Source organism: Spermophilus citellus (assembly GCF_964194105.1).
Source record: "Spermophilus citellus genome assembly, chromosome: 5".
Classification (NCBI taxonomy): Eukaryota; Metazoa; Chordata; class Mammalia; order Rodentia; family Sciuridae; genus Spermophilus; species Spermophilus citellus.
Genome location: NC_138186.1, coordinates 50,679,649 through 50,692,395, shown reverse-complemented (window position 1 = coordinate 50,692,395; position 12,747 = coordinate 50,679,649). Strand labels below are relative to the sequence as shown.

Genomic DNA, 12,747 nt, shown 5'->3' with positions numbered 1-12,747 from the left:
AGGGGGTGGATGGAGGGTGGGGGGGCAGGGGGGAAGGAGGTGGATGGAGGGCGGGTGGGGGATGGGGACATGGCAGCTTCCCAGGCTGCCCCCCATGCTTCCTGCTGCCCACTCTCTCCGGGGTGCAAGTCCTTCCCTGGGGTTCTGGGCTTGCCTCCTCTTCTTCCTTCCCTTTTCCTGCCACTCCACCTTCTCCCTCTGTATCCTTCTCCTTTCTTCCCTCTTTGTGTCCCCTTCCCCTTCCCTTCCCCCCCTCTCTCCTGCCTGGCCCTCCCTTCCCCTCCCCCTCCCCTTCATCAGCCGAGGGTGCTGCACCCCCATTCATGTGCTTTCTGGACACCCCCCCCCCCGTCTTCCTCTGGGCCTGCTGCCCCTTGGAGGTGTGACGTGTCTCAGGGGTTCGCTTCCTCTCTAGCCAGCCCCAAGCTGCCCTGAGGCCCAGCAGCCTAGGCCCTGGCAGTGCCAGCTGAGGGCCGTTTGTCTGGCCTGGGGTCTGCACACCGAGGCCCCCGTGGACTCTGCCCACACAGCCCGGCGCTGCCTGGGTAACTGGGAAGGGCTGGGAGTTGCTGAGGCCAGGCACCCTGGCCGACGAGGATCCTGGCTCCCAGCCTGGGCTCCCGTCTAAACGTGGGCTCTGGGCAAGCCGGCCGGCCTCGCTGGCCGGTTCTTCACCATAAAGTGGGACAACGAGCCTTCCTACGGTCCTCCCAGGCGCTGTCACAGTGTGAGACAGTGAGTGCAGACTCTAAGGAGTGGGACTGGGGACGCAGGCAGGGCGAGGGACCAGGTCAGAGAGGCGACAGGCCAATGGCAAGACCCAGGGGCTGGGGGGAGGACCCGGCTCCTGTGAGCAATCAGAGAGCCCTGAGGGAGGGCACACCTGGCCACCTGGTGCAGGGTTAGGAGCACACTGGCTGCTGGTGGGCCCTGACCAGGTGAGATTGGAGCAGGGCTGTGAGGAGGCCGCTGTGGTGGGGGGCAGGAGGTGATGCAGCAGAAGTGGCGAGACGCAGGGGAGTCTGGGTGTCTGGAGAAGAGGTGGCAGCTTCTGGTGGCTCGTGCCCGGGGAGCCCAGGAGGAGTCGCAATGACTCCAAGGTTTTGGTCCAAGTGACCGGGAGGACAGAGTTCCAGTGCACTAAGAAGGGGGAGGTGACAGGAGGCTGTGTGGGGCAGGGTCTGGGGACCTTTGGACGTGCCAAGTTTGGGGCACCTACACATGTCCAGGTGCAGCTGTGACATCAGCAGCTGAGAGAGGGTTGACTTCAGGTGGAGACATAACTGGGGACTAGCATGAAGCTGGGGGCCCAGGCATGAGCTCTTGGGGATGGTTGGCCTTTACAGAGGCACTGCAAAACTGCCATGGACAGGGTACCTGTCATGTGCCACCAGGCCCTACTGCAGCTGGCAAGAGTAAGTATCACCACCCCCACTTATAGACCAAGACATAGGCACAGAGAGGAAAAGTGACTTGCCCAAGATCACACAGCCAGTAGATGGCACAACTGGACTTGAGCTGTCTCTGTCTAGCTCAGGACCCTCCCTCCCCCAACCCCCACTGCCCCTGCACTGCAGCCCTGGGACACTTTCACTGCCCTGGGACATCCTTGGTAGGTGCCCACTTCTTTCCCTCAAGGGCAGGAGCTGCGTCCTTCACCCAGAATCCCTTGGGCTTTGCTCAGGCAAACCTGTAGTGTGTCTTCTGGTGGCAGGTTTGGAGACTGGAGGGCTCCAAGACACAGACCTTGGGCCTGGCAGGGAGTGGCCTGAGGTCTGAGACCAGGCCTGGCTTCAGTGAGGGATGCCATGCCCCCGGGTCTGAGCCAGGTCACTGCCTCCCCAGCACACAGTGGGACCGAGCTCTGTGGCCCCCACTGTGGGAGGCCCTCCTTGCTAAGGGCAGAAATAGGCATAGGCCCCATGTCCCTCTATGCCCACCAGGTCCCTGGAGCTGGCTGGGTGGCTGGTCCCACCCACCAGGAAGTTGCAGCTTGAGAAATCACCCTGGGCAGCACCAGAGGCCTCTTCCTGCCTCCTTGAGGAGCCAGGACTACGGGGCTGCAGCTGGTGGGAAGCCCGTTCCTCCCCTGCGATCCCCGACTGCTGCCACACTCCCTCCCCAGTGGGCTCCTGTCATCCCAAGTCTCAGGACCCTCTGCCTTGGGCTGAGGGCCCAGCGTCCCCTCCCCGTCTCCAGGCTACCCACCCGTCTCTGATGCCTTCTTCCTTAGGCTGCCTCAGCATTGACCATGAAAGAGCCCAAGATGATCCCTTCACAGTCCCACAGAGGGACAGAGACTTGAGTGGACCGTCCAGCTCCATCCATGGGGCATGGGCCGTGGTACCCACCCAGTCCCTCTCTGGGCCTCTGAGTGGCACGGTGGTGGACATACGCTCTGAAATCCCTATGGGTTCGGGCCCCAGGCTTCTTAGAGGCTCAGGCAGCCTTCGGGCTGTGTCTGGGCCGTGTCACTTGCACCAGAGCTAGGAAAAGCCCCCATGCAAGCGGCACGTGTGGCCACGGGTGTGCATGTTCTTGTGTGTATGGGTCAATGGGGGGTGGGGCAGTTGTCAGGAGTTGTGACACAGGTACAGAAGTGTGTGTGGACAGGTCTGAGTGTGCCCTTTTGTGCTCATAGTTGGGCAGTGTACGTGCCGAGGGGTTCCTAGCTGCCAGTGTGCGTATAAGTGTGCAGATTGAGTGTGTGTTCCTAGAAGTGTATTTGCATGCAGATGTGCAAGTGTGGGGGTGCAGGTGTGAGTGGGTACACACAGGTGACTGCACAGCTGTGCTGGAGTGCACCTGGGTAGCGGGTGTCTTCGGCATGAGTGTGCACATGTGAGCTCAGAGGTGCAGGAGTACAGGTGTGTAGTGTGACAGCGAGTGCGAGGAGCGTGGTGTGTCCCAGGGGTGCTGGCTGAACCGGGCCTGTCCCTGGAGCGCAGGTGCTGGCGGAGTGGAGCTGTCTTGCCGCTCTGCTGAGCGGGCAGACGGATTTCCCAGCATTAGCCTGGATTTCCAGGGCTTAGCCCCGCAGCCCCGGGCATTACCAGGGCCGTCCTGAGCAGGCTTTCTCCACCGCGCGGGTGACTGCTCAGCCAGGTTGGGGCAAGACGGGGTGGCGAAGCCAACCAGGGTGTGTGTGGGCTTATGGTCTGGTTCATACAGATTCTGAGAATCTTTGTCCCCAGGGGGTGCCCTGGGAAGAAGCCGAGAGCAGCAGAGCTCAGCTCCTTGCCCAGCTCCTGGCACAGTACCCCCCCACCCCTGGCCTCCCATGAAACCCGCAAACATTATCTACACAATGGCTTCTCTTTCTGTGCCCCTGCCTCCACCAAGTCCAGGGTGGACAACCTCCTGCACTCTGGGAGCCGGTGGCTGGTGAGGATTGTGCAGGGCTCCTCATGAAGGTGGAGTGTGACCGGGGATGGTGGAGGTCAGCGTGTAGCCGGCCGGGGATGAGCTGTGGGAGAGAGCTGAAATCACCGCACTCCAGTGGCCGCCTCTCCTTCTGCCTGCCTTAGGACCTTCCTGGTGCCCGGATGCATTCCCTCAGGGGTGGCTGCTGGGTTCTGTGGGCCCATTGCTTCTCTGAGAAGGGTTCACCTGCCACCACCTCCTGGTGACCATGTGCACCTTCACACAGGGATGCCAGAAACAACGCCGAGCCCGAGGCAGGCTCCAGGGGTGCAGGGGTGTGCCAGGTGCTGGGGCAGGGAGAGAAGCTGGGGCGGGCAGAGCTGGGGTGGCTAAGGGAGCCTGGAGGGCTCATGCCGGGCCCAACAGGTTACAGGGCGCCTTTGCTCTGTTTGGTCTCTTTGTGCCTTTCCTGTGTTTTGTCATCTGAAGTCTCTCGGGCTGGAGGACAGAGCAGTGCAGAGCGCCACGATGGCTCAGGGTTAGCACCATTTTCAGGGCCCTTTGTGCAGAAATGGTTCAGAATTCACGATGGCAGCAGCAGGGCGTTAAACCACTGTGGGCTCTGCCTAGCAACGGTCCCCGTGAAGTCAGATCTGCCTGTTGAGGCGCTGTGCTCAGAGAGTGGGGCAGACTTGCTCAGCACTGCATAGGCCAGGGCGGAGTGGCACCTGGAGCCCAGCGCCAACCCCTAACACAGCGTCTGCTGCAGGCTCACTCTGCCCAGAGAGAGGCTCCATCCCAGCCTTGCAGGCTCCTATGGGCCCAGGTGCAAACCCTCCCATCAGCGAGGTGGAGGCAGGGGGGTAAGATGGGCATCTGGCCTGGAACACAGCCTGTGCCCAAGAGCCCCCAGGTGAAAGCAAAGACAGCCCTGCCCTCGGGGAAGCTCCAGTTCAATGAGGGAGACAGTTTGTCCCCAGGGACCTCCCAGTTGAGAGGGAAGACCCAGATGACAAAGCTGTTCTCAAGCTGCCAGGTCTCCAGTGGTCTGTGATCCTCCTCAGGAACCTGTCCCCCAGGGCCACCTGGTCATCCCCGGCCTGTCCTGCTGTGCTGGGGTGAGCGTGGATGGCGGGTGAGGACTGGGGCTTGCCTGTCTGTGTCTGGGGGCACATGCTTACTGGGGGACAGACGAATGTGACTGTGACTGTGGCTCTGTGCAGAACAGTGGAACAGCCTCTCCACCCGTCTCCCTGACGGAGCCTGGCTGCGTCCAGGCTGAGCTACCAGCAGACACAGGGAGTTGAGGGCTGCCATCTCCTGGGCGTGGGGGCATCGAGGCTGTGTGCCAGGCCCGCAGGTCTTGGCACCTGTGACTACTTAGAGCAGGTTCCCTGTGGCCTCGCCATCTGTGCTTGGGTAACCTCATGGTTGGGTCGGTGTTGTCACCCTGGTACAGATGAAGACACTGAGACCCGAGAGGGCGACTCTCCTCTTAGACACTCGGACCTCTGGGAGGGGTGGCTGGGAAGGCAGGCCTTTGGTTCCAGTGTCATGAGGCGCTTGTGAGGCTGGGGACAGGTCACAGGGAGGAGTATGACAGTGGGACATCTGGCCCCTATCTCCAGGGGCCACCGATGGGGCCAGGGCCCATGACCTCAGGAAGCCAGTCCAGAGCTGTGTCCCCCACTGCTGGTCTGGGTGCAAGTGAAGGTATCCCTGAGGGCCGGGAAGCCTTCCTGGGGAGGCAGCCCTGGGCAGGGTGTGGGCCATCTGATCTGAGGATGGGGACGCTCGGCCTCCTCCACCCCTGGACCTGGGAGGCGCAGCTTTCATCTCCCCTGGCGCCGTCCTGGCTGAGAGGCCAGAGGGCGGTTGAGTCCTGGAGCCCTGGAGGGAACCCCAGGCCGGGGGTGGGGGTGCTGCTGGGCCCACCGGCCTGCCTGGAAAGCGCCACTATTGAAGAACGGATTACTCGACACCCAGATTAATGGGCTTTCATTTCACTAAACATCTGTCACCGTTAGCGCTGGCACACGAGCGTGAAATGAGCTTTGACTGTGCTGCCACCGCTGTATTGTGCCGGGTGCCGTGGGTCCCATGCCAAGGGCCTGCTCTCCCAGGCTGGCACTTGGGGAGAGGGACAGTCACTGAATGAGGGGCTGGTGTGCAGGCGGTGGCAGGGCCATTGGGAGTCATTTCAAGGTACCAACAGGTGGTTGTCACCCTCTGCCCTGTTCGGGGGACCATTCCTGAGAAGGTCAGCCGTGGTCCCATGAGAGGCCCTCCTCAAGGATGTCCCTCAGCTAGAATGCAGCTGTGGCAACGCCGTTGCGCTCACCTGGCAGGGTTCCCATGCTTAGTGTTAGGTCAGGTGCTTCACCCAACAGCCCTGAGGGGCGAGTGCTGGGATCATGGTCCCCGTAGGGCACAAGGACCTGACTTGCCCATGATCACAGCTGGAGCCCAGGTTGGAGTCCAGGAACTCTGGTCTAAAGTCCAGCTGCCTGAAGCCAGCAGACACAGGCAGGTCTGTCCCCTGAAGCAGACACCACGTGGGTCCTGGGCAGGGTCCAGGCTGGGAGGCCCTGGCAGAGCTGGCTCTGATGCTGCCACCCGGTCACCTGCAGCTGTACATCCAGACGACGACGCTGACGGTCTCAGTGAGCCTGAGCGCCTCCGTGTCCCTGGGAATGCTCTACATGCCCAAGGTCTACATCATCCTCTTCCACCCGGAGCAGAATGTGCCCAAGCGCAAGCGCAGCCTCAAAGCCGTCGTCACTGCCGCCACCATGTCCAACAAGTTCACGCAGAAGGGCAACTTCCGTCCCAATGGGGAGGCCAAGTCCGAGCTCTGCGAGAACCTTGAGGCCCCAGGTGAGTGGCTGCCCCGGCCCCGGCCCCGGGACCCGCCCAGCCCCGCCTCTTCTGGGGAGGCGCTCCTGGCCATGGCCCCTGGCTGCCATCTCTGGGGACACTCGGAGCACCCCCAGGCCACAGACGAGCACCAGTCCATAGGGGGCTCAGGGAGAGCTTGGGCACCAGGTTGAAGCCCGTGCCGTCTCACCCGTCCTGGTGGCCTTGGGAGAGCAAGAGTCCCCTGAACCTTGTGCTGCCCGCCCCCTTCTAGTGGTGGTAATGCTGGCAGTGGGACCCCGGAATTGCCCTTCCAGTCCCTCAGGGAGGACGGGTTGCTCAGGGGGGCCCTGCCACTGGCCGTTTGGTGACCTGGGAGGGGCTCTGGTGCCAGAGCAGCTGTAACACCCCACTTGGCTTTGTCCAGCAGCCCCCTAGCAGGGCCCTGAGAGATGGGGACCCAGGACATGGGCCGGCCAGGACAGGTGAGTGAGGGGCGGGCTGGGCTTTGGGACCTACAGAGGCTGAAGTTCTCAGGTGGCAGTGTGACCCGGGGATGGTCAGGAGGCTCAGCAGGGGCAGGTCATGCTTGCCGGGTGTGTGTGAGCTTCTCTCCAGGACGAGACGCCTGAGTCACAGAACCCGAGCTGCAGACCCAGGATGACCGGAGGGAGGGCAGCAGGGACCTCGTTCCTCAGGACGCCCCGGCCCTCGGCTCTCGGTGTGGGGAGCAGGGGCAGCCAGGAGCGGGGGCGGGGTGCGAGGACGTGGCAGGACAGGTCCGCGGAGTCAGGTCATGCCTACTCCCTGATGCTCCTGTCCTGCAGGCACCCGGAAGGCGGCACTTGACATCGTGTGTTTACAGATGAGGACCAGGAGGGGAGGGTCACCGAGCCACCTGCTGCCTCTGCCTTCTCAGACAGATGGGGTCCTCTGCCCGCGTAGCCACAGGGCCTCCCCAGGCCTCACTCCCAGCTGCTCTGGGGCCGTGTGGAACAGAGAGGTGGCTGTGGTCACCCGGATCCTCTGCAGGCTGTGGCTCCCTCCCTGGACCTGAAAGTGGCCCAAATGCAGCTCCTTCTGCATCCGCCCCCACCTCCAGTCTTGGGAGGCTTTTGTCGGGCCGGGGTCAAGAGCCCTTCTTCCCACAGGTTTCCACCCTGGGGGGACCTGGGAAGAGGCCCTGGGCTCCCTCCCTCTAGTGCTGGGGAAGGTCCAGAAGTGACCTTTTTTTGGTACCAGGGATTGGACCTGGGTGCTTAACTACCAAGCCACACCCCCAGCCCTTTTTATTTTAAATTTTGAGATGCCATCTTGCTAAGTTGCTTAGCGGGGGCGTGGGCTGGACCCTGAGGAGGCCCCGAGCTCAGCTTGAGAGAGGAGGCCCTTGGTTGGCGATTCACCTCACGGTTGGGAGAAACAGGAGACCTTCCGCCCGGGCTGTCTGGGTGGGGCAGCACCTCCTGCAGGGCCCATCCTGAGACCCTGGATGAAGCACCTTCCTTCCCTCCTCAGCCATGTTTAGTGCGTTGACAGAATAAATCGTAACTGAAAGGGAGGCAAGTCTCCTCCACTTCCAAATGGGGGCTTTTCACACTCAGAGTCCTTTCCCCACTGAGTGATCTTCACAGGTCCTGAGATGCCCTGGTTGGGCAAGAGGTTTGATCCTGAGTTGAGGCTCCGAGAGGGTGAATGGCTCTCCTGAAGTCACACAGCAAGATGGCGACTAGCAGACCCCACTGTGGTGTCTTTTCCTTGGCTCTGACTCAGGAGGCCTCCCTGTCTGTGGTCCCCACCTTCTGTGTGGAGCAGTATGCCTGGCTCCTGACACCACCCCTTTGATTGATACCCTCATGAGTCTGGTTCCCTCCAGTCCTACCCTTCCTTACCCCCACTGTGACCCTGGGCCTCCCCTCAGGTACCTCCCTGGCTCTCTATACCAAGATGGGAAAGGGCAGAGCGTCCTCACAGGACTTCCGCTCTGGCCTTCCACGTCCACCTGGATGTGGACGTCCCAGCATCCCCTTGCCAAGCCCTCCCCAGGCCTAGCCAGGAAGGGCCCAGAGGCAGAGCCCTTCCTGCACCCACCCGGAGACTTGCCCGTCCCAGGCCCTGAGCCTGTGCCGGGGCAGGACCTGCTGTGCCTGTGGGCTTCACCCCAGTGCTCCTGAGAGCCACTCCCAGAAGGGGACAGTAATGGCGCTGCGACAGCCAGAGGGGACCGTCGAGGGCAGGGGCCTTCAGGACAGCTGTGATGGCCCAACACTGACATTGTCCTTGCGTCTGCTTGGCTGGTCGCCTGAAGCGGGGGCAGCATCCTGGTCCCTGCTCCTGTGGGGGATGGCTGAGAGCTGGCGCCCTGCCATGGAGGCCGAGGTGCCCCGGCCCTTGCTGTCTCTCAGTGCAGTGACGGGGTCACGCAGGCACCCAGCGACAGATTCCTGGGACAGCCAGACCGGGGGAGTTCGAGCAGGAGAGGGGAGGTGTCACTTTTGTGGAGCAGGGACATTTTTCACTCTGTCACTGGCAGGCCGCGTATCTTTAAACAAACAACAGAATAAATAATTGAGGGCCTGATTGCAGGCAGATTGGGCACGGGGACATGGGGCAACAAATGGGGACTGTCAGCTCACGCCTTGTGCCACCAGCTAATTGTCATCTGAGCCTCCAGTTCCTAGAGAACAGCAAGGAGGCCTGTCATCAGTCAGGGGTGGCTGTGGCCCTCTGCCACACCCCTGCCCCTTCACTCTCCTGAAGATGCCCCACAGTGTCACTGTGCCCGTTGTCAGTGTGGCCTCTTGCCCTGCCCTCTGCCCAGCGTTCTGTAGGCTCTGGAGGATCTAATCCACCCTTGGCTGGGAGCCAGCCATGGGGTTTATCATCTCCCATTTACAGATGGGCAAAGTGCAACTCTGAGAGGGTCACTTTGACAAATGGCCTTTGGCAGATGCTGTGGCGAGGCCAGGGCTGGCCAGGTCCCCCAGCTCCTGGGCAGACTCTCTTTGAGCCTTGCGTGGAGCTCAGGGGCCCAGGTGGACACACGGCTCCCATTTTCTGGCTGGTGAGACTGAGGCTCACCTGGGGGACTCAGGCCCTGGCTTGTAGCTGAGGGCCGCCTCCCCCGGGTGCCAGAGCCCGTGAACTGGCCTTTCTAGAGGACACCATGGGGAAAGCCTAGCTGTCCCTCTGTCCTGGTGCAGCAGGCTCAGCTGGCGTCCCCTGCAGCCAGGGGTCTGGATGCTGCTGAGCTTTTCTCTCACCTGTGAGCCAGGAGCCGCTGGAGGGCTTTACAGGTTTGGAAACTCAATTTTCTCAGTTCACCCGGGGGTGACGGAGCCCACCCTGGGGGGCCGCTTTTCAGTGGCCGGGCCTGTTGCGGGGGTTGGCAGAGCCAGCCGCAGGCTCTTTCTGACCATGGGGGCTTGGGAGGGGAGGGGTGGAGGAGGTGGTTGGCAGCCCCTCAGGAAAAGAAGCCTCAGCAAAAGGGGCCACCGCACTCGCTCTCGCTGCAGGCAGGGAACAGACCCAGCCAAGCAGGGGGCGGACGGTGACTGTTCATCCTCTGCTTGAACATTGCCATGACAGGCACGCTCCCAGCTCTGGCCAGGAGAGAGCTCTTCCTCCAGCCAGGCTGGAATCTGGTCCTCCTGCCTCCCTGCTGTTCCTGTGGTGGCCCCAGCTCGCCCCTTCCCCTCCACACACGATGGGCCCCGTGGACACAGCAGTGCTGCCTGTACTCGTTTGGTTAAGCTGCTATGACAAAAAGGTCCCAGCATAGAACAGAGACTCAAATCAGACCGATGTTTGTTTCTCTGTGACCTAAATGTACCTGATGGGGGCCGGAGTGGGGCCCAGGTTCCTTCCATCTTGTTCTTTTGGCTCCCAGTGGGTTGAGGCTAGCTGACCACAGTGTCCATTCTAAGATGGGAAAAGAGGAAGTCCAGGGGACACACTCTGCTTTAGTTAGAAGTTTGCACAAAGTCCTTTCCCTCATCTCATTTGCAAGACTGTAGCCACGGGAGGCCCCACTTCGCTGCCAGGGAGGCTGGGTAACGCAGCCCACACTGGTCTCCGGGCTTCCTCTTCTCTAGGCCAGATGTCCCCCTCCTCAGCTGGCAGGTGTGCTTCCTCTTCCAAGCTGACAAGAGCCCAGCAGGGGGTCAGGGCAGCTTCTTCCTTCTGACCCTGCAGACAGCCCCTCAGTGGGCAGCAGTGCTGCCCCTGGTGACTAACCACTGAGACAGAGCCTGAGCCCTGGAGGGACAGGACAAAGCTGAAGTCTGGCTGGAACCCTTGCTCCTCTGGCCTCAGTTTCTCCTCTGTCAAATGGGGTGGCACTTCTTTGGCCTTCTCACTAGGCACTGTGAGTTCTGTCCTCCAGTATGGCAGGGGACACTCAGGTCAACATCTAGCTTTAGAGCTGACACTGGACTGAGATCTGTGGGGAGAGGGCCCTGGGGGCTGTGGCCAGGAAACAGGAGACACCCAGAGGTCCAGGCCATCCCCAGTTGTGGGGTAGAAGAGTGACAGGCGGACAAAGAGGTCTCAAGACTGGAGGAGGGGACGGGGCACCAAGAAATGGAAAGGAAGAGGCCCAGAGGCCCAGGGCCGGGGCCCTGCAGTTCCCTGGGGCAGAGGGCCACTTCAGTTCTGAGGCTATTTCTGCTAGAGCGAGGAGCCCTCTGGTTTTCACTCCTCCCGCCACTGCCCCCCGTGTTTAAGGGACACTCCTCACACGTGCTCTCCCACAGCGCCTGTGGTTGTCTTCTGCAAGACTTCCCCTCTGCAGGAGTTCAAGGTCACACAGCTGCACCACCAATAAGATCACGACGTCAGTATGTGGTGGGGCCAGGCAGTGACAGTGGCTTGGTGGCCTCCACAGTGGAGGGGGGTTAGTGAGGCAGGAGGTCCTCAGGACAGCAGCCCCGCCAGGGCAGGGGTGTGGAGGTGGGGACCCTGTGGGGACAGTGCACCTGGCGCTGGGAGCGGGGTCAGGGTCAGCAGGAGGCCCGTGGCAGGCGGGCTGGGGGCCTGGGGCCTGGGTGGTGAGCAGGGCGCTGTGTGGAAGGATGGCTGAGGAAGGCGGCCCCTGACCCTTGACCCCCTCTGGTCTCTCCTTCCAGCTCTGGCCACCAAACAGACCTACGTCACATACACCAACCATGCCATCTAGCTCAGCCGCGGAGCCGAGGGGCCTAGGAGCCACGCCCCACGGGGAAGGGCACCCAGCTAGAGCTGCTCCTGAGGGCCCGGCGGAGTCCCGCCTGCCGTGGTGCCCACGGCTGTGGCTTGGTGCTGACGACAGTGGAGCCCCCAGCCTTTGCTGCTGGGCAGCCTGGGCAAGCCAGGCGGGCGACCGGAGGCGGCTGGCGGGCGGGGCTGCTTCGGGCCACGGGAGAGCCTGCGTCCTGGATTGTCGCCGCCCGGCCGGAAGCACAGGGGCTCAAATCCTGGGGCCCAGCGCTGTTCTCCCTCCGCTGCCTCATCTGTCCTGTTGGTGACTTCTCAGTCTGCCTCTGTCCCCACCTCTGCATTCTCTGGTATCGCCATTGTTCCCTCTGCGCGTCCCTGTCACCTGGGTTCTCAGCTGCTTCTCTACCTTCTCTTTCTGCCCCCCATCTTCTCTGTCCTGCTCCTCTGGCTTCCCTCTCCGTCCCCTCACGTCACTTCTTATGCATTTTTTTTTCTGTCCCTCTCATTCTCCTCCAGTCCCCCACCCCGCCATCCTTTTCTGATCCACAAAATCTTCCATGTCCAAAAGAGAAAAAAAAGGAAAAAAAAATCAAAACACAAAAAAGCCGAAACAAAAACAAATCTCGAGTGTGTTGCGAAGTGCTGCGTCCTCCTGGTGGCCTCTGTGTGTGTCCCTGTGGCCCGCAGCCTGCCCGCCTGCCCCCGCCTGTCTGCCACGTGTCCTGCCCGCCTGCCCGCCTGCCTCTCCTGCCGACGACACGGAGTTCAGTGCCTGGGTGTCTGGTGATGGTTACTGATGACAATGTGTAGCGCATGATTGTTTTTATACCAAGAACATTTCTAATAAAAATAAACACATGGTTTTGCACCTGGGCTCCATCCGCTAAGGGCCCTGCAGTGGGACCACGGGCTCAAGCCACAGCAGGGGGCCTGGAGTTAGGAGGAGCGGCTGGGTGATGGAGATGCAGGGTTGGGGACTGTGAGGGGCTGCTTCCTGGGGCGGGGTGAATCTGGGGTGCTCTGCAGAACCTTGGGTACGGAAGGGCCAGGTTTTTAGGTGGGGAAAAGGACATTGCAAGATATTCCGGAAACTGGCAGCTGGTGGTCCTCTAGTGAAGAGGATGCCCACCCCTGCCCTGCAGCCCTAGGGGGAGGCTGTCCCTGCCCTCCTCTCCTGTGCCTTGCCCTCACACCCAGGCCTCTGCCCACCCCATAATCTGAACCTCTCCCTCCTTTTCCTCTGAAGAAACTGGTCCCCACGGCACCTTCTCCTGCTGGTCTTGTCTCCAAGTCCTGGCCCTGAGCCGTATGTCCTGGAGGCCTGCGCGTGGCGTG

At 61.7% G+C, this 12,747-nt stretch overlaps 1 protein-coding gene across 1 annotated transcript in view; it reads left to right on the top strand.

The window, feature by feature from the left end:
* The window catches only part of GRM4 (glutamate metabotropic receptor 4), a 102,474-nt gene extending 90,659 nt beyond the window's left edge, over positions 1-11,815 (top strand). Inside the window, exons 10-11 of the mRNA XM_081296518.1 lie at positions 5,994-6,240; positions 11,343-11,815. Coding sequence (XP_081152644.1) covers positions 5,994-6,240; positions 11,343-11,392 — 297 coding nt within the window. The 3' untranslated portion in view covers positions 11,393-11,815. The remainder of the gene's footprint in view (positions 1-5,993; positions 6,241-11,342) is intronic.
* The last annotated feature ends 932 nt before the right edge of the window (positions 11,816-12,747 follow it).